Source organism: Terrapene carolina, unplaced genomic scaffold (genome assembly GCF_002925995.2).
Source record: "Terrapene carolina triunguis isolate 2854851 unplaced genomic scaffold, T_m_triunguis-2.0 Scaffold231, whole genome shotgun sequence".
Classification (NCBI taxonomy): Eukaryota; Metazoa; Chordata; order Testudines; family Emydidae; genus Terrapene; species Terrapene triunguis.
This window is the reverse complement of record NW_020664582.1, coordinates 17,726,857-17,747,955: the sequence shown is the minus strand read 5'-3', so window position 1 is coordinate 17,747,955 and position 21,099 is coordinate 17,726,857. Positions and strand designations below refer to the sequence as shown.

General features: G+C 55.9%; 1 protein-coding gene across 1 annotated transcript in view; it reads left to right on the top strand.

The window, feature by feature from the left end:
• The first annotated feature begins 5,939 nt into the window (after positions 1-5,939).
• Positions 5,940-21,099, top strand: part of LOC112119710 (basic proline-rich protein-like) — a 27,623-nt gene continuing 12,463 nt past the window's right edge. The window contains exon 1 of the mRNA XM_029912533.1: positions 5,940-7,361. Coding sequence (XP_029768393.1) covers positions 6,002-7,361 — 1,360 coding nt within the window. The 5' untranslated portion in view covers positions 5,940-6,001. The remainder of the gene's footprint in view (positions 7,362-21,099) is intronic.

Sequence of the window (21,099 nt, the reverse complement as noted above, 5' to 3'; positions counted from 1 at the left end):
GGTGTCTCGTTTGGCTTCCTCTGAGCCGTGGGAGCTGGAGCCTGTGTTGTTAATAAAATAATTACGCGCTGCAGAGCAAAGAAGTGATCTTACTGACTTGGTCTCAGGTTCAGAACCGGTTGGGGGATGGCAGCAGGGCCCAGTAAGGAGAGATTCTTGCCTTTGCTTCAGAAACAGGCTTTGCTCTGTTAGTTTGCACTCCTTTACTGTCCTATAGGACTTTGTTTCCCCCCCTCCAAGAGCATAATAGGCTGTGGGCCTGTCCCCTCAGCCCAGGAAGAGGGACACCACACTCAGAATCTGGTTCAGGCCCTCTTCTCAGGGCTTTGGTTTTATTTCTTCCACATACAACTAACTCAGTACCTCAAGTTTCAGAGGGGTAGCCGTGTTAGTCTGTATCAGCAAAAACAATGCGGAGTCCTTGTGGCACCTTAGAGACTAACATGTATTGGGGCATAAGCTTTCGTGGGCTAGAACCCACTTCATCAGCTGCATGGAGTGGAACATACAGTAGGGAGGTATAAATACACAGCACATGAAAAGATGGGAGTTGCCTTACCAAGGGGGGGGGCAGTGCTAACTTTCCCTTCCCCCAAGCCTGGGCCTTCTGCAGGGGCCTCTCTATTCCCAGAGGTTTCTACTCCACAGACCACTTGGCTCAATCATCGCCTGTTCTCACATCTCCGACAGGAGCCAACCTGCTTCCTGGAGCTGGGGGCACTTGCACCTCAGCCTGTCCTAGGGGCTTCCTCGTCAGCAAATCATGTGCTCCCAATTCCTGTACTCATCTCCTTACAGAGGTCATTGATCACCATGTTAAAGAGGGCTGCACTAATGACACCAGCCGGTGGAGTTCCATTTGCAGTTGAGAATACATTGGAAAAAGCTTTCCCCATTTGCACGTGTGTTGTTCTTTTGCATAAGAAGTCCCTTACCCATGTGTACATTCTTCCTATAATACCCTCTCTCCATAACACATGGCAGGCTTTTTCTGTGGCCAGGGAAGGTTACTCTATTGGATTCTTTGGTTCTCGTGCTTTTTTGTTCTTCTATCTCTGTCCCTACAGTGTCATCAGTTGCACGCCTCCCTCTTCCGAACCCACTTTGTGTTTCATGTATGAACCTTTTTCTTTCCAGGTGTGCTACTCATCTCTGAGGCCATTCTTTACCTGGCTTTACCAAACCATGGTGTGTGGGCAGCTGGTCTGGATGCCTCAGAGCTTGAGGTCAACGTACCCGGTCTCCTCCCGGGGACTCTGATTGCATGTTTCCAGGCCTGAGGTATTTCCCCTTTTCTCCATTATGCTATGACATCATTTCAGTATCGCCCTCACGTTTTTCACGTCGATGTTTAAACATGTCAGAGTTTATTTCATCCTTGCCTGGTGCGGTTCTTTTGCTCCTTCTCACTTTTTGGAGTTCCCACCTGCCTAAAGTTTTACTTTCAAATAATATCCACATCCTCCTCCCACCTCTTCATCGTCATCTCATAATTATCCTTCAGGAATGCTTGTTTTCTCTCCCGAAGTTCTACCCTCTCATCCTCCTCATTACTGACTTTGGGAAACATGGTGGCCAGAATTTCCACCTTTTCTTTGTTGGAGCTCATTACTCCAGCCCCTGCAACCGCACGGCTTGGTATTCTGGGGCTCTTACTCTTTGTTCCATTCCTGTTCCTAATTTGTTCATACACCTCTGCTGCATTGGTATCTTCATTTCCCCACAGGATGTTCCCCAGCGTCCTCTGTTTGCTGCTTTTAGAGCCCTTTGGGCAACCCCCTTACCGTTGTAATATTTCATTAAGTCCTCACTATTTCAGGATTGTTTCTTTTTGCTTTATTCCTTTCCCTACTTACCATTTCACATTCCGTCTTTCACCATGGAACACTTGTCCTGTCTCTAGGTAGTGTTGGTATCCTAGGAATAGCCATTCTGCCTGTCTTTCGGTTTCCGTTAGTAAATTGCTCAGTCACATGTTCCTCACTTTTGGTTCGAAGGAGTTCCCAGATTGCTTTTTTGAGATTCCACGTGGGGAGATTCTCCTCGGCTTTGGCATTTCCTTTTCCTTGCTAAGTAATTAACGTGGGGAAGTGGTCACTACCCATTCCCTCCTCTGCACATTTCCCAGCAGCCATCCCTTGCTATGGTGCTAAACGCTATTTCCAGATCCAGGCTTCTGTCAGCTGTATTGAGCCTGGTCGGTGCACCAGGGTTTAATGTTACTCAATTATCCTCTTCGAAGAATTGCTCTCAATATTTTCCATTTTTATCATTTTTCTTATTTCCCCACAATCTGTTGTGACTGTTCAGACCATCACACTTAACAGACAGGCAGGTGCCATCTATAATGAATGCTTTCAGGTCCATAGCCTCTACTTCTGGCTTGGGTTATAAATGCTATGAAGTGTTAGAGGCCCAGAATTGTTTTGTATTGTTTTGTACTCAATAGTTAGCTTTTTAACCTCTACTTCAAGGTAGTTCAGGCTCTCCTTAATGAAGGGGCAAACACCCCTACCCTTTTCTGTTTCTCTAGCTATGCCATATCCTGGGATTTTATGGCTTAGTTTTCCTATTAGCCAAGTCTCTTGTGTGCATATTATATCAGGCTTTATTTTCATAACAATATTTTGCTTTAATTCCTGCCCAGACACTGTTAGGCTCTGGGCATTCCAGCTGAAAGACGCCACCAGCATTCTTTTAATGTTCAATATTTCCTTCACCTAGGAAGGTAGGAAGTCGTTCCACTGATAGGTTGCTAACCCACAAGTACTTTTTAACAGCTTTAATTATTTGAATTTTCTGTTTTCTTCCCTGTTTGAGATGTACAATGTATTACTTCCATCAGAAACATGATGACTCTCTTTGTATAACAAATTTATTTGAGCATAAGCTTTCGTGGGCTACAGCCCACTTCATGCTTATGCTCAAATAAATTTGTTAGTCTCTAATGTGCCACAAGTTCTCCTGTTCTTTTTGCGGATACAGACTAACACGGCTGCTATTCTGAAACCTCTCTTTGTATAAGTACTATGTCTTCTCCTTACCCCAATGTCACTCGTTACTTCTCGCCTGTTCATTTGTTGTGGGCTATTCCCTTTCCCCAGATCTAGCTATCTCCTAGCAGCTCTTGCATGTGAGATGTTATTAGTAATTTGGGGGTTTGTATTTCTCTAGCACACTTTGCCTCAGTACATCCACCATATGCTGAGCTGTGTTTTCCTCCACAGCTGCAACAGTTTTGTTCTGTCCCTTCCTCACAGTTATCATATAATGACTGGTTACCTCCACGCTTACTGAACATATTTTCCCTTTGCAATTATGTGCTGCCTTTGGCACCTGTAGCATCTCACAGGTGGAGGAATCCAGGGCTTAGTCCAGAACATCCGAGACCCTAAAGTTACCCTGTCTGGTAGCATCCTTCCTTTAAATGTGACAGCACAGGTGTCAAGTGCTGGCTATCACCTCCTCTTCTGCTAAGTCGCCGCTTAGCAGTAATCACCTTATCTTCACTTCTATCTTGCTATATTTCCTCTTCTGACATTTCATCTGGCATACCACACACCTCCACTGCAGTCTCAGGGAGGAATTTGGGTAGCTGGCAGCTTATTTTTAGTTGACCTAGCACCCTTGTCTTTTGGCGCTTCCCTGCTTGTTCTGTATTTTTACATTCCACTAACACGTCCCCACCAGACAGTGTCTGAGCTCTTACTGTAGTTCCACTCCGCAATCCTCAGAACTCCCCCGTCTTTCTGTCCTTACCTAGGGAGTTTACTAGCATGTGATTTCCCCCGGTTCCCTTTCCTGCCCTCCTACTTGCTGGTTCTTCTGGTTCCAGAGAATCTACCCTTTTCTTTTTCCTTGTTTGCATCCAGCCTTCCTCCATGCTTTCCCTAGCCGCATTCTCTAGCCTGGTTCCAGGATCGTTTATTATTTCTCCCATCTCACTCTGCCTAGCCAAAGGCTTCGCCAGCCAGCAGCCCACGGAGCCCTAGCACCGACCCTCTCCCACCAGCCCTACCTGCAGCTGAGCCACTTGCTGTCGTTTATAACCACCTGATCCCGCCTCTCCGTGAAGAGCCAGCACCCCTGTGACCATGCTTTACAAATGGTGGCTCTGGTGGCGTGCAATGAAGCCAGTGGAAAATGCCGGTTCCAAGACGTGCAGCACAGACCCTGACTGCAGCTATCCAGCACCGTTACCCCTGCTCTGGGAATCTGTGGGCGAGCCAGCCCTCAGGGTGTGGTGCACAGCTCATCTTTGGTGCCAAGCAGTTGTTGGATCTTGGACGACGAGAATGGAGATTATTTTCCAACTGTTAGGATGGGCTGGGGGAGGGATTTATTGTGCCCAGGGCCAGCTGCGCTTATTGCTTCTGCAGAATCATAGGTGTGCATGGCACTCCAGCTAGGACAGGCTCCTGCCCTGAGGGGCTTCTCCCTGGGTTGGATACAGTGCAGCCCGGGGTACCAGCAAGGCAGTGGGGGTATTGGAAGGTGCCAAACGTAAAAAATCATGAGGCTCTTTCATTGCGTACTACAGTGGAGCGGTGTGGCGTCGGGATACTAGGCTGGGCCTGTGAGCCCCCAGCTCTCTGTTCTACCACCTTGGACAAGTGAGTTAGTGTGCGCAGAGCCCGCCTGCAGGGGCGCTGTGAGGAGAGATCCATGACAGAGCGTGCAGCGCCCAGATACCGGGGTGACCGTCCTGGTGCGTTCCGCCGTTCCCCTCGCCTTTGGGTAAACAGCGCCAGGTCAAAGAGTGACGCTGCTTTTAAATGTTCCTACGTTTGGAGAAGCAAAGTCCCGCCAGCAGGGCTGGAGGGGCAGGTTGGAAGGCCCGGACGCTGGAGGGCGGACAGAAGGTGTGGGCGTGGGACCTGGGGGTGGCGGAGTGGAGGGGAGCTTAGGAACGGAACACGGGTGAAGGATGGGGATGGAAAGCCGACCGCAATCAGAAGTCGCCATGACACACCTGGCTGATGGGTTTTGCTTCGTGTGTGTAACACGCTTGCAAAATGAAGCTTAACAATAACTTTGCCTTGTCTCTAGCGCAGCTGTGGGCAGGGAGAGCAAAACTGCTCAACTGCACAGGAGTGGAGGGAGACGGGAGGGGAAACAAACACCAGAGCCCAACTCTGTCACATGAAACCTGCTCCAGGTTCTTCGCTGGCCCACAAAGGTTCTGCAGACAGTTCACTGCGCGGGGGTGGCTTTGAGCCAGCCTCCAATGCCCGTGCTCCATGGGCAGACCCATCACAATCAATGTGTGTTGGGGCATCAGAACTGGGCCCCAGCGCGGCCTCTCCCTGGGTGGGGCTGGGCTCCGGTTACTGGCTCGTGGCCATTTCTGGCTGAGAGGCAGAGTGGCCTACTGGACGGATAACTGGAGGGGATCCAGGAGACCTGGCACATGGGCAAGTCAGTTGGCTGCTCTGAGCCTCGGTTTTCCCCATCTGCCCAAGGGGATAACGATATTGTCCCCTCCGGGAAGGCTGGAGAGCCAGGTACGATACATGAGAGCTAGTCGGAGTGTTACCCCAGGGACCAGCCAGCAGCTCCCCCCAGCCCAGCCCGAGGCCTGGCACCCCACGGTGCGGCCGCTTCCCCCCGCGCAGCCCGGCTCCGCTACGGTGAGGGGCGCCCTCCGCAGAGCCCGGCCTGCGCCGGGCGGGGCGCTCCCCGCGGGCCCCGCCTGCTCGGCCAGGGGGAGGCGGGTCTGTGCCGGAGAGGGGCCGGGCCGCGACGTCAGGGCCCCAACAGGACTCCGGAGCGGAAGCTGCCGGGGGGAGAGAGAAACTTTCCGCCGGGCTGGTCTGCGGCGTCCTCCCAGCCAGGGCACCGAGCCCCGCCGCCCATCCCCGGGGCATCGGATCCCTCCCCGCCGCCCATCCCCGGGGCTTCGGATCCCTCCCCGCCGCCCATCCCCGGGGCATCGGATCGCTGCTCGCGGGCTCCGAGCCCCGCCGCCCATCGCCGTGGGCTCGGGGCTGCGCCGGGCAGCATGTGGGAGCCGGCGGAGTTCCAGCGGCACTGGCAGGCCGAGTTCCCCGGGGAGCCGGCGCCCCGCATGCAGCTGGGCTCGGTGCGGGACATGGAGCTGGAGCTGGAGCGCAGCCGGGGGAACCTGAGGCAGCTGCAGCAGGCGCTGGCCGAGGAGAAGTTCAAAGTCCTTTACCTGGAGACGGCTCTGGCCCGGGAGCCCCCGGCCCCCTCCCCGGACGGGCAGGCAGAGGAGCCGGCCCCCCTCCCGGACATGCCTCCTGGCAAGAGGGGAGCCGCGGGGCGCGCAGTGCACAGCTTGGCCGCAGCCATCCAGCACCAGCTGCAGCAGCACAAGCCAGCCCCGCGGGCCCGGAGGCAGGGCAGGCGGCAGCCCCCCAGGCGTGAGCACCCTGTAGGCTGGAGCACCCAGGAGGGGCCAGATGGCCTGGCCACTGAGCAGGGCAGCGATGCTCCAGCTGGGCACCCCCCTGGCCAGACCCCTGGCAGCGAGCCCCCCGTGCCCGTCCCCAGGGAGCCCCCTGGCAGCGAGCCCCCCGTGCCCGTCCCCAGGGAGGCCCATGGCAGCGAGCCCCCCGTGCCCGTCCCCAGGGAGGCCCATGGCAGCGAGCCCCCCGTGCCCGCTCCCAGGGAGGCCCATGACAGTGAGACCCCCACTGGGCACCCCCACAGCAGCGAGTCCCTCATCCCTGGGGAAGCCCATGGTAGCGAGCCCCCCACTGGGCACCCCCATGGCAGCGATCCCCCTGTCCCCATCCCTGCCCAAGCCCATGGTAGCGAGCCCCCCACTGGGCACCCCCATGGCAGGGATTCCCCTGTCCCCATCCCTGCCCAAGCCCATGGTAGCGAACCCCCCATTGGGCACCCCCATGGCAGCGATCCTCCTGTCCCTGCCCAGGCCCATGGTAGTGAGCCCCCCACTAGGCACCCCCATGGCAGTGAGCCCATCTTTAGGGAAGTCCGTGGCCGGCAGCCCCATGCCAAGAACACGCCTGGCCCCGGGGAGGGCAGTGTTGACCACGACTACGAGGAGGTGGACGTGAGTGAGAAGTTCCTCCTGAATCCGGTCCTCTTAGGCTTCAGGATCCTACCCCGGGGGCCCGGGGAGGAGCAGGACAGGCCCCACCGCTGGCTGCCCACCATAGGGGGCAGGTGGCCCAAGCACAGCCGGGACCTGGACCCGCTGGATGGGACGAATGGGCGCAGCTCCCCCGTGCAGCACGAAGAGCAGCACCCGCTGCCCTGGAGACACAGGCGACACTTGGATGTGCCTGGCAGGGACTCCTCCAGCTGCAGCTCCCCGGAGAGAGGCAGTGACTGTAGCTACAACAGCTCTGACCACGAGGACGGCTCCTCAGCAGGTAGGCGGGTGGCACCCCTTGCCTCTACGTGGCACCCCTCCCTGTCTGTGCCACCCCTGGCCTGTATCTCCTGGCGAAGGGGGTGCAGGCTGGGCCAACTTGCTCCTGTGGTTGGTATGGGAGTGCAGGTCACAGGAATTGCTGGCGGGGTGGAGGAGGTGGGCTGCCTGGGCTGGGGGGGGTTGCGTGGCACTGGGGCAGGATTTGTGTTACCATAGGAGCCCTAGTCCTGGACCAGGCCTGTTGTGCCAGGCGCTGTACAGTCAAAGCAAAAAGCTGGTGCCTGGGCCAGACGGCTCACAATCCAAGTGCCAGACAAGAGACGACAGATGGGGCGTCCAGGGAGGCAGTGTTGGTCAGCATGATTGGCTGTGGTCTTGGCATCTGTGTCTCTTCTCCTAATACTGCCAGGGGAATCGCCCCAAACTGCCCTTCGGTGCTGGCCCTGCGTTACCTGCCAGAGCTGCCCCAAAGCTGCAGAGATGGCACTGGGAGTTTGCCAAAATCTCCATTCTCAGATCACCTGAGCGTGCATTATTTATAGTCCAATATCCTTCAGCTCTGCACAAGGCATGTATAGCAGGACACCTGATCAGTGCCCTGCTCAGAAAGGGGCTGCTTCGGCCACAGGTGCCGTTAATTCCTTGGCACTATGTCTGGGGCTAGATTGTGTGGGGATAAATACTCCATGGGCGGTCACGTTCCTGGCCTGTGCATACTGAGTGCTGGGACTCACCCCGATATAGACACACCTACACTGGCTCACTGCTTAGGGGCTGAGATACGTGTTCAAAGGTCACTTCTGTTACTGAGCACTTTAGAGTAGAGCAGTGTGGTAATTGGACGGGGAAGGTCCCTTGGAGTCTGGTGATGACTGGGAGAGGTGTGACCGAGATGGCTTTAACCAGTGAAAAGAGAAGCTCTGGGGTGGCCGTGCTGCACGTTAGCGTGACGAGTGGCAGACATTAATACCGAGCTTGTATTTCTCCTAATGCGTTTGGCATAATGTTAGTTTGCAAGTCTAGAGTCGATGAGCCTAGGAGACGTCTTATGGTGTTAAAGATGCAATTGGCTAATAGCTATTCTGTGTCATGTTGCCCTATTTCTTTGCAAGGTCTGTCATTCCAGATGCCTTGAAGTTCTCACTGTGTCTATCAGTGTGCTTTAATCCTGCCTTAGCATGACTGGGACAGTTACAGGAACATCATTTACTAATTTACTCACCTTTTTGTTGCTGATTCACTGTCTGGCTGCACTGAATTAATTTGTTCCTGTTGGAGTGTTTGTTTTTCAATGCTTCTGGGTGTAGTGTGCGGTGGTAAGATTGTCAGCGTGCCTAGAGCGCTTGGATAGGCAAGGTGTGTTACTATTGCTTTAAAGAAACCTCATCTAGTTTACTGCATTCTGCTATGGAAGCAAAAGACCAGCTCCTCGGATGCCCATGAGCTGCCTGCCAGGTGGCGTCTGCTCCCAAAGCGCTGCAACCGTGTCATCGTTCTGCTTGCTTTAACAGACTGCGGCTTTTAACGGCTTGCGTCTTCCACATCCCTCCCTTTCTGCCTCCAGCCTGGAGCCTCCCTTGCCTTTGGGGAATGCCTCTGCGGCCCCCATGTAGAAGGGCTGGTCGCGAGCTTCCCTAGCTAAGAGGCTGCATGCTAGGAGGGGGAGCATGCGTGAGGGTCCTCTCGGTGCAGCACTGAATCCTTGGGCTCTTCTCCCAGTTGTGATTAGCTCCCTGTAACTTTTTAGTGGGCTGATCAGCGGCTTGACACCTGGCCGGTGTGTAGGAAAACCCCTTAAGCGGGCATTAGGTCTGTGCCTTGGGTCCTCAGACTTTCCAACTACTGGGGACTGTGCAGTGGAGGCACCAAAGCCTACCTGGATTTCCTCGAAGGGAATTTCCGCAAATCAAGGCCGGTCCATTGGGGTTCCATGGTGTCTAATCCAGCCCAGCTTTTCCTTTTTCCGTGTGAGCTAAACTGGGTTTCCTCTGTCCATTGTGTGGGGTTCCTTCAGGCAAGACCTTGGAAGGCCAAGGCCCTGTCTGCTCGGATCTCATTGGCACTGTTTTTTGTAAAGGAAGGGGTTTGTCACATTGTCCTTAGCCAAAACATCTCCTCTTCCTCCACCCCCAGTTGAGCAGTGAATAGCTGTCATCTGATTGCTGCCTTTCACCTTAGATGTGGTTGCATTTGAGCTGTGTGTGAATGGCTTCCTCTATAAGTAGGATTTGCAAAGCCCTTTGGTTGAAAGGGACAGTAGAGATGTCAGATGATGATGATTAGCTTGGTCCAGATTTGACCTGAATGTTTCCTTCCTGCATCAGCCGTTGCCTTTGTCACACACACGGGACAGTCTGTGTGTTGACAGCGACGCGGTCGAGAGAGGGTGACATTTAAAAGTAGAAGCTGAGAGTACAATAAAGCTGAGTGTCTAGATCCCCTTTTCACTTACAGATGCTTCACTTCATGCTGCCCAGTTCTTCTTTAGAGACCTCTGTCACGTCTCTGTCTTGTCTCATGCACGGAGTATTCCAGACACTGACGCTGCTTCGGTCTCTCACCACTGAGCCAACTGGGATGATTTGCGCTTGGTTAATGGTAGCCCTGGCTTGGCAGCCCTCATTATTTTAATGCGAAGCTCTGAGTTTAATGCGGCTCTGCTTTAATATCTGCGCTGAGTGGATTTGAGCACAGTAAATCTGCAGCCATCCTGCCAATACGACTTCTCGGCAATACATCCCTATGTCGCCGATCAGTTCTGGAGTGCCGCCTGGCTGGGAAGAGAGGAGTCTGCAGGGAGAAGCTAGGTTGGGGGAGGTCCTGTCTTTTACTGGACCGACTCCTGCTAGAGGAGATGACCCTTGAGGTCCCGTCTGTCTCTCGGATTCTGTGGGGAAGGTCCAAGCTTTTGAGCTTCCCAGACCTGAGGAATTGCTCTGTGAAGCTTGGAAACTTCTCCCTCCCACCACCAGGAGCTGGTTCAGTAAAAGCTCTGACTTCACCCACCTTGGGTCTCCGCTCCTGGGACCAGCCTGGCTAGAACAATGCTGCAAACAATGGAAGAAGCTTTGGCGTATATTGTCCTGATGGAGGCTAGTGGAGGAAACGTAGGGTTTTGCTGAAATCAGATTAATCACAAACTAATTTAAATGAGGATGTCTGCAAAACGTCTCTGTTCCCAGCTATCGCTTGGGGGAAATGCATGTGACAGTCATATGATGGACACAGCATCTTGGGTAACACACATGCCAGCTCTCACCGGGCTGACTGACAAGATCCTGGTGTAAGCAAACAGATGGTTAGAACAAGGGGCCAGGCTGGCCTTCATCTCTACCCTCCCTGACCTCTCTCCTCCTCCACCCATCATTGCCGTGAAATAAACAGCTGCCTTCACAGCTCATTCTGGTGCCTGGCATCGTGCAGCCGACAGGTGGTCTGGGTGCAGCGGAGGGAGTGGGCTCTCACCCTGCCCTCGATGGGGACGAGTGGCATGCGGGGAATGGCAGTGCTGTGGTCACTCTGCCAGGGACCCGCTTCGGGAGCCTGGCCGCTACTGGGGTTTCCTCTGCTTTGGGAAGACCTCACCTCCATCTGCTATAGGGACAACCTGTAACACAACCAGATACAAAGTGAGGCCAAATGCCCTGCGGCTTAGCTGCGGGAGAACGGGATTATTGAAGTGCTTCCCTGTCCGGTTATCATCTGACCGACCGGCAGAGGCAGTCCCTGGGTGGGAGCTGACCATTAGAAATGGGGACACAAGCTTTATGCAGTGGGTGTGAGAGGCTCAGTGCAATGCCTACGAATAGGTGACCCCATTGAGAGATCCCCTGGTGTGATGAGCGTCCTCTCCAGACGGGGACTTTGCCAGCACATCTGGGCTGCCTGGTCTCATGAGACGTACTCAGGGCAGTAAGAGATACTGACTGCAGAGGGCCCGATACCCCCCTCGGGAATGACTGCACTGATGCCAGTGGAGTTTGAGGGCCAGAGAGCGAGTGACAGCTGCAGACGGCTGTCCCCTCTCTCCACGCCGTGCATCGGAAACGGCCCTGCGCGCATAGTGATCCGGGAGTGGTGCCACAGTGTGCCGGGGCCCTGTTTCTCTACCCTTCTGCCCTTTGGGATCAACTCAGCCACCGAGCTGCAGGTGTGGCAGCAGGCGTGGCTGTTGGCTAGGTCTGCTGCCGGTGGGGGCGTGTCTTGAGTACAGTCGCTCGTCGGGGGATGCTGCGGTGCACGAGCCGCAGGCTTCTGAACATTTCTGTTCTTGAAACAAAATCCCTCCCCAGCCCCTGCTCTGGAGAGCCTGGGGGGCGGGGGCCATGGGGCAGTAATCCAAGATGGTGCTGACCAGAGGATCCAGTCACAGCCAAGCAGTAAGCTGAACCCGCAGCCCTGGGTCTAGCTGCAGCACCAGTTTCTGTAATGGAAACGTTCTGCCTTTGGGTCACGTGGCTGCCTGCTCGCCTGGGGCAGAACTGCGCCAGGTTTGCCAGCACCTCGAAAACTCCAACCCGAGCTCCGCTGACAGCAGCGAAGTCTGCCCGCGTCGGAGCCCCGCTGAGCCTGGGAGCGCGTCTAGACCTGCAGGGCGCCATGCTGCTCTCTTTGCTGATGTACTCGGGCGCCCAGTTCGTTGTGAGTCTCCACAACCCTCCCTTCCTCAGCGCAGCTGGAGAGCTCCGTGTGTTGTGCACCATGTTTTCTGGGGCTGCATGCAGCGGGTGTGGGCTGCGAGCAGCCCTACAACGTAATCGTTAGACTCAAAGTACCAGTCGTCCCTGCTCCCGCTCCCCTGCTCTCCGAGTACCGGTCCCTACAGGAGCTTGTGCAGGGCGTTGGCCAGTTTAAACAGCCCAAGCAATTGGGCGTCTACCTTTAGACGGTTCCACAGCCTCCTAGATGTCACTCAGGCTGAATATCAGGATATGCCCTCTTCATGTACCCTTTGCCCCCAGATTGCCCTCCCCTGGGCGAGCCTGGCCTTGCAAAGTTCCCTATGGCCTCGCTAAAAGGAGGGCTAGAAAATCCAATTCACAAAATCTTAAATACACAAAAGGGCTTCTTTTGTGTCTCTCCTGAGTACCCCACACAGCAGAAGGACCCAGGGAAGGATAGTCTCATGGAATTGAGGTTTTGTGGCTTTTCCCCCCAGCTCTGCCACTGACTTGCAGTCTGGCCTAGGGCGAGTTGCCTCAGTTTCCCCACCTGTAAGATGGGGATGATACCTACCTCAGAGTGGTAGGAATTATGATGAAGTGGGGGCTGTTCTTAATGTTTCCTCTGAATACTGTGTGGGTGCCTCAGTTTCCCCTATGCATTTCTTAAGTCTCTAGGGGGTGAGATTGCTGCAGAGCAAAGGGCCAGTGCACATAAATGGCCTACACTCTGTCTCCTGGCCACTAATGGCCGGGGCCCTTCCCTCCTGCAAGGGGATGCTAAAGGTGTTGGAGAACAAAGAGATCAGGTGACCTCCTGGCCCAGGAAAGGGACAAAGCCCAGAGGAGGAGGGGCTGGAGGGGGAGTTAGTTTGGAGCTGGCTAGGGAAATGGAGGGGAGCCCAGACGGGGCTGTGGCCTCCCTGGGGCCCCCCAACATGGACCTGACTGAGGGGGTCCTGTTGTCTGTGCCTGCAAGACCTGTCTTGGCCTGTGTTCCTGTTATCTAAATAAACCTTCTGCTTTACTGGCTGGCTGAGAGTCCCGGTGAATTGCAAGAAGCCGGGGGTGCAGGGCCTGGTCTCCCCCCACACTCCGTGACAGGAATGTTTGTGAAACACTCTGAGACCTTGGGTGGAGAGGTGCGGGGAGCCTGAGGGATTCTCACTCCAGGCATGAGATGTCTGCCTCCTGACTGGGGATGGGATTTGCCAGGAGCCTCTTTGAGTCTAAGCATGTGGACAGTTCCCCCTTGAATGCTGGTGTAGCATCTCCGTGGAGGACACAGACAGTTGCAGTGTTTTAATTAAAACACTTCCAGGAAAGAACAAAACCACACTAGGTCTCAACCCTTCTGGGGCCTTTGAAACGGCTTCATGCCTGCTCTGAAACCAGGAGGCCCTGGGAACAGGAAGGTGGAAACCACATCAGAGCAGGTGGCATTTCTCCGAGTGGGAGCGTTACAGAGAACTTGCTAATGTGGCTCTCCCCTCCAATCTGCCAGTGTGGGGTGGGAGGCTACTGGAGGCCAGCGGTAAAGGGATACAGTGGGGCCAGGGACTCCCGCTGTTCTCCCCTCCAGCTCTCTGCGCTGGCCTCCCATAGAACAGAGTCAAGGGCAGAGTCTCGGGCCTGGTCTTCGAGGCGCTCAGCGGCCTGGGCTCAGCGTATCTAGAGGGGTCTATGGCTGCGGGCTGGGGACCGAAGTCCATAACTCCACCCCTCGGGCCCGTGGAACTTTCTACCACCCGGGCAGAGCCCAGCTGGGCAGCAAACAGAGCATCCCACGGGGCCAGTCCCAGACCCCCAGGAACTCAGGGCCACCCCAAACCTCCCCAGGGGCCCTGCTCCCACCGGCCTTCTCTGACCCAAACCCGGAGCAGCGTGGCTGCCCAGAGGATTCAGGGGGCCTGGGACAAAGCAATTTCGGGGGGCCCTTCCATAAAAAAAAGTTTCAATACTATAGAATACTATATTCCCGTGGGGGCCCCTGCGGGGCCTGGGGCAAATTGCCCCACTTGCCCCCGCCCCCCCCGGGCAGCCCTGCCGGAGCAGCATGGCCGTACGGGGAGGGGAGAACCCCACCGCAACCAACCGCTTGGCTGCTCACACAGCTCTCCCCGGGGAGGAGAAGAAAGAATCATCCACATCTGACAGCTGTCAGTCACGTGATGCCATGTCGTGCATGACTGAGAGGTGCTCAGATCCTACAGGACAGGGCAGTGTAGGACCCTGTGTAGAGTAGAATAGATGGCAGAAGTTCTAGTCTGCTTGGCATGTGGTAGCTCTGGGTGTCCTTGTTCCCTTTCGATGGAGAGCTGCAGCCTGTGCTGGCTTCCCCGAGCGTGGCCCGTTGCCAGGGCCTGGCTGGCATTGCAAATATTCGCTTTGGCCAGGCCTGCACTGCTAGGCTCGAGCCCTACTCTGTGTGTGTGTGTGTGTGTGTGTGTGTGTGTGTGACAGTGACAACCCAGGCGCTTCCGAAGGAAGGCAGCGTGTCCCAGCCCACGTTTCATTGTTTCACCCAAGTTGTGAAATTCCCCTCTCTTCCTCCAGCAGGATTACAACACCCAGGGCCTGTCTGCTCTGGGCAGACGCTGGAAATCCCAGGGCCCTAGGGGTTTTTTCCCAGGCTCCTGGCTTGGCCACAATGCGCCTTCTCGTCCCTGTTGTGCAGGATGCTGGGCGTGGTTCAGCTGCTGCCCTGGGGTGGCTGCATTTCAGTGGCTGGGCCGGCACAGTCCGTGAAGCACTTGGGGATCAAAGATCCCCACGGAATTAACGTTTTTTCGGGGATGAGTAACTTACTCGCTTGAAGCTGCAAGGGGGGGATTCAGCTGTGACACTAGCCCACCTCCCCAGCTCTCCTGATTACTCCTCTGGTTGGAGGAGTAGGCTGGGGCGTCTCTGGCCGTTGGGGGCTGCGTGGTAAGGAGGGGCTGGGTGGGGGATCAGTAATGAAATAGGGAGCCGGCTGTTGCCAAGTGCCCAGTTCCAGTCGATCCTAGGTTGGCAGTTGTGAGTAGGTTGTGTGATGAGTTGATGATTCTCAGTTCTGAATGGACAAACGCCACCCGATGGGCCCTCGCTGTAGGTCCCCCGATCAGAGGCCAGGGGCTGCAGAGACAGCGCTGTCTCCCTCCAGTGACCGAGCTAATGCTGACTTGGACTCGAGGTAATTTAGTGGGGATGGATGGGGTATAAATAGCCGCCTGCCCAGTCAGGTGTCAGCACAGAAAATGCCACTCGGCCGCAAACCACAGAAAGCTGTCGGTGGGTGAGGGCCTTGCCGGGGTGCGGTGGTCGCCGTCTGTCCCTTCCTGTACTGCTGCAGGGCCGGTGCTCTGCGTTTCCTGTGCCGAGTTTGTGCTGGTCTCCGAGGAAGAAAGCTCCGTTGCTTTGACTTGGTTTCCACTCCTGGTGCTGTGGGACTGAGGTTGCCTAGCATCCTCCTCACGGGGCTGGAGCTTTGCTGAAAACCGGTGCTCTTGGTTATTTGGTGGGCCAGGCTCCAGAGGGCTTGGCAGAGTGACTTCAGCTGGCGGTTCTCGGCCCCCGCAGCAAAGCTGTCCTCTAATAAACACAAAGCACCGACGTCGGCCGTGGGCTCTGCTTCGGTGCCGCAGAACGTACATGCCGCCCCGAGGGCCCTGTGCGCGGGCTGGTGTCACTGACCGGGCTGGCAGCCCCGCTAGCCTGGTGTCCTCCCTCCGACAACTGCCAGCGCTGGGTGCTGGAGTGGAAGGCAGCCGCTGTCCCATAACGCCCCCAGCACGAAGCAGCAGCAAGGCTGCAGAGGAGAGGGTCGGTGGTCCCGTAGCGCGCACGAGAACCGCTCGCCAGATCACTGAAGGGAAGCAGAACTTCCTTTCGTTTGCACCGTGCATCCCAGCAGATCTGGGGTTCTGGGTTCTCGCTTAGCAAGATCCTTCCCTGGACCATCCCTCGTTTGTCACCTCTCTAATCCCCCCTCCTGCCATGAGCTTCCTGCTGGGCTAGACTGGCCATTTTATTTTCCAGCCCTCGGCTTGGACAGCGATGCTGCTCCCAGTAGGGCTGGAGGGCCTGGTCTGCCCCATACTGTGCCAGGCATCCCCCTGCTCTGCCGGAGCACAGCCCCCCATGGCAGCGGGTGGGAAATAGACTTCCCACTTCCAGCAGTGCTGACGGGTGAATGCTTTTCACTTGGGGCTTCTTATCAGAGTCACTATATGGGGAGACTGTCCCCTTCCGCTGTGGGGTGGAATGCCCCACGGCAGTGTTCTCCGAGCTCCCAAAGCCTGCTGTGTGGCAATTGGAGAGTAGCAATTACCGTATGGAGGGTGATCTTGAGTCCATGCAGGATGTGCGGCCGTGGCTCAGGGTGACACTTCAGCAGGAGTGTAAGAATCTCTGTCACATCCGCTGGGTCTAGTTTTAACAGCCCTCATCTCCTCAGGTCGCAGTTTGCTAACCAGAATCATTTGCATGTGCAAATCAGGGAGCAGCAGTGCCTCCGGGCTCATGGAGTTTAAACACACATGGTTCTGAGTTTAACAGAGTGCCAGAAATCTTCAGGACATTGCAACGTGGGAGGCAAAGGTGGATGCTGGGCTGTTAGAGGTCGCTGTATGCCAAGTTTTCCGTTGTTCTAAGACTTGCTAGATATTCTTATTGAAAGGAGGCAATGGGAATTGGTTCCTAATCTTTGTGTTCAGTTTCGGGGGTTTCTTTACATGGGCAGGTTAGTATCCGAAAACCAAGAACTCCCACCCTTCATTTAACAAACTAGTCAAGATCGCCAAGTACCAGCGTATTTTCCTATTGTTTCCCTCCCCCCAAACCTGAGCAACGATTCACTACTGATAACTCATATCTTCCAGCAATTTACATGCGGCTGCTTGCAGCAATTTGGTAACCACATGGCTGTCCCTGGTGACTGCTGTCTTGTACTGCAGAATTGGAAGCTCCAGCTCTTCATCTGAGCCTGCAGACCACTGGAAACAACCCTGCGGGAGGTGTGAACTGCTCCTGTGTGTTGCGGGGGCGGGAGGGGTCGTTAACCCAGAAGCCTGTTGACGTAGATGCCAGCTTTGTTAGCGGATCCAAGCACAGGAGTGGGACAGTCATTGTGTGGAGTGGATGGTGCGGGCGGGGCTCGGGAAAGCCCTGCTGTTCTCTTCAGTTCTGACATTGCTCAGGCAGAGGTGTTGGAAAAATCCAAGCGTCTCATCTCCCCTGGACCTGGTGACCATGTGTCACTGTCCTGGGCACTCTTCTCTCCCCGCTGCTTATCTGGCCCCGTTTCCCGTAACCACTGAGCCTGCAGCCCCTTCCAGGCTCCCACTCCCACGTCGCGTGGGTGTATCGGACGGGAGGGCATTGCAGTGATACAGATCCGTGCGAGCGTGTTGTCGCCTTTTACTCTATTTAACGTTAATCCTACTTCAGTGGGTTCGGCTCTGGCATCTACAGTCTCTGGTTCAACAGAGTCACCTCTGTTCTGGATCTAGAGTTCATAGGAACACATGAAACCATAGGCAAGTAACACACACAATTACAAGAGCATCGATCTTTTAGTAGTTTTATTAAAGTTATCAACCCAATTATAAATATCACAGCATACGCAATTCCCGAAGCTCAGTACAATGTGCCAGTTATACCTACAGACATCCTCACATCCTCCTAGGTGGTGTTAGAGTCTGTTGGCCCACTCATGAATTGATCATCAAGATGGGAGTGGTTCCTGCTGGCGTTTCCCATAGGAAGCTCAATTTTCCTGCTCTGGGCACCCTTTCTTATACTGTGAATCTGTCTATACCTACACTCTGTGCATGTACATGAAAGTGTCGGCCTTTCTCTCTTATTGGTGTGTGTCCCCTGGAAACACAAGGGACCCCGAATTCTATAGGCTGGGTAGGGTCTCATTAACATTCATGTACCACCTTTATCCTTGCCGTACATGTTAGAGACAATATTTGTTGTCACAGCACTTTATAATTTGAATATAACTTTTGCAATATTACCAGTCGGTACCTCTTTCCCATCATCTTCGGGTTAGTTCTCAGTCATTAACTTGCGCCATCATTTCTTGTCTCCAAGGCCTAAAATAGCTAAGCTAAAGTCTTCCAGGCCTCAGCCCACAGTTTCTTGCATTTCAGCTTATCCTGCTCACGTCTACTACATAATCCCTCTAAATACTGATCAACCTTCTACTTTTATAATCCTGCAAATCAACCCTGATTAACATACAATGAATATATGGAATGTAACACATTGCTTAATCCTAACATTCCCTGCCTTTCGGGAAGCTGGTGTCCCGGCGTGTGGGGCTGAGCCCCGAGTCTGCTGCTGTCACCCCGGTCCCAACCGGCACTGCCTCTGAGTTCTGCCCCTGCCAGTGACCCGCCATTGCTTCCCCCCGGGGTCGGGGAACCATCCCGGACAGAAGGGCGCCCCCTGTATGCGAGCGCTAGAGAGCCTTTCCCAGGTGCCCGAGACTTGGTGAGGCTGTGATGGAAACTCACTGGCACACAGGATTTCCCGGGGGGCTGCAATGGCTTGCCAAAGCTTCAGAGAGACAGACACGGTAATGGTGTGTTCTGTTGTGCAACGTGCCCTTTGGGATGGGGGAGTTTGGGGGGAACGTCGTGCAGCGGGCTGGTGGCACCCCGCTATCCCGCAGCAATGTCCATGGGAATTGAGCACAGGAGAAGGGGCTCAGAGCCGGCGGATCACCCTGATGCATACAGCACGGGCAGCAAGCGTGTGTGTGAGCTTCCCCGGCCTGCCAGCCTGAGCCGTGCCTCGCAGGGGCCCCATCTGGAGTCACAGGCGAGCTGAGTCTCCGCGGCTCGCTCCTGCTCTGGTTTCTCTATGATCCGGGCGGTTTCTGGGATGTGGCCGTCCTACCGGCTCGGGGCTGCTTGACAGCTGTCAGGCAGAGCTATACACAATAGACCACGCTACAGAAACCCTGGGGGGCGAGCTGACTGCTGGGCGGGCTGCAGGGACCTAGGGAGGAAGCCCAGGGCGCTGGTGGCCGGCAGTGCCCTGTTCCTGTGGCACTATTCCTCGAGGACCAGTTGGCTGGTTTCGCGTAACCTGGTTGCTCCCCAGGCTCGGGGAGGGCTAGTGCCTCCCAACAGCCCTTCCTGGAAGGAAGTTGCATCAGTGGAGGCTGCTGAGCGGGTGAAGCTGGCGCACACGAGTCCAGCCGGGCCCTTTGCCTGCTCGGTAATGCCTGGGGGAACTGGCCAGCTGCTGCCTGCTTCCCTGGTAACGTCGCTGGGGCAGGGCTGGCACACCCGTTGGCAGCTCTGTACCCTGGGGGCGAGTGCGGTTGACACTGGAGAGCTGGCATCCCTGGCAGCCAATTAGCTGTCAGGAGGTTCTCGTGCTGTTGACAAACTCGTAGCCGGCAACAGCAAACACCAGCGATCTCCCGCAGGCCCTTCTCCACTGCGCCCCAAACCAGCACAGCCAGTTTTTCCACCTCTCCAGGACCTAGGTAGGGCAGAACAGGCTTGATCACTCCCCGAACTGCCCCAGGGAGGCTGGCCTCTCTCTGGCCTCCCCTGGAGACAGAAGGAAGATGGCTCTGTGTCCCGTGGCATCTGCCACCTCAGCTAGACAGGAAAGAGCAGCTCTGTCTGCGTGAGCTTTGAGAACGGGAAGCGCGTTGGGATGGGAGCTCCCAGGTCCCAGCCAGGCTCTAGTAATCACATCAGCTTCCTTTGTATTCCCCTGTCCTAAGCCATTGTGCAGAGTTGGTGGGTGCTGCTAAACAGCCGCTGTGTCCCGCCCCAGAGGTGGCTGCATTTCCCTGGTGAGAGGAGGGATTTCTCTGTGTATTTGGTTTTGGATCTTTCAGGGTGAGGTGTGCCGGCTTTGGGCTTTGTTCAGTGGCACTAGTCCTCTAGATCTCTGTACTCTGTCCCTGCGGAGCACGTCTGTAGTGAACGCAGCCCGTCTCTCCATGCGCCTGCGGGGCCGTCTCTAGTGCCGTCTCAGTCTGTGTCAGGCAGGACTGGGCCGTGCAGCTGTGGGGAGCCTGGAGCCGTGGAGGCCGTGACCTCTAGGCTCTGTGGTAGGGCAGCTCTGTGTAGCCAACTGGTAGTGGGCAGACTCCTGTCACCCTGTCCCCTGACAGCACTGCAGCTGGAGGCACCTACAGGTGATAGCCCTGGTCTCTCTTGCCTGTAGCGTGTGCTTCCCCTTCTCCAGACTTCCAAGGAATCCATGGCGTCATTCTGGCTTCCCCCTGGAGTCTGCCTCAGCCCCGCATATCGTGTGGCCCCTAGGCGTGGTAACTATCGGACCGTGGGTCTGGGCCACGCCCGTGCCCAGCAGGCTGCTGAGCATTAGACGGGGCTGCCTGTCTTCCTGCAGCTCTGGGTGGGCTCTCGCTCTGTGTGGCTGCCCCAGTGCCCTGCAGACCTTCCCTGGCTCCATGACTGGCTCACCCAGGAGAAGTCCCTTTGCTGGCTGGCGGTGGGTGTGTAATGGAGGGGTTGGATGGGGGGCCTGACACCCCCCCCCCCCCCCCGAGCTCCTAAATGCGGATGGTTCAGGCCTGGTCCCATCCCAAACCAGCCCTGCCCGTGCTGGCCACAGGCAGCTCAGTGCTCTGGGCCGAGGGACGGGGATGAGCTCCTGGGCTCTGGTGAGGCAGGGTGAGCGAGGCAGGGTGAGCGGGGCAGGTCACATGGCAGGCCGGAGGAGAGGACTTGCACAACGAGCACAGAAATAGAAATGTGTGGGTTGGCCGGCCACGGCTACACTGGCACTGACAAAACAAGGAGTGAAGGAGACGGCCAGCGACTGCAGGGCGCCCTGCCCCCAGAGCCTGACATGCTGGAGTGATGCACACCGGAATGCAGTGTCCCGGGGGCGGGGGCAGAGTTATAGGGGCCGGGCTGTGTCTGGGGGAGACCCCCAGAACTATAGGGGCCAGGCTGTGGCATTGGAGGGCTTTGGGCACTGTCTGCATGAGGGTTTGTTGCTAAAAGTGTGCTCCCTCCAGCGGGGCTGAAGCCGTGCTAGCCTTGGGGACGGGGCGGCTGGTGACGGGGCTGGAGGGGACGGGGCGGCTGG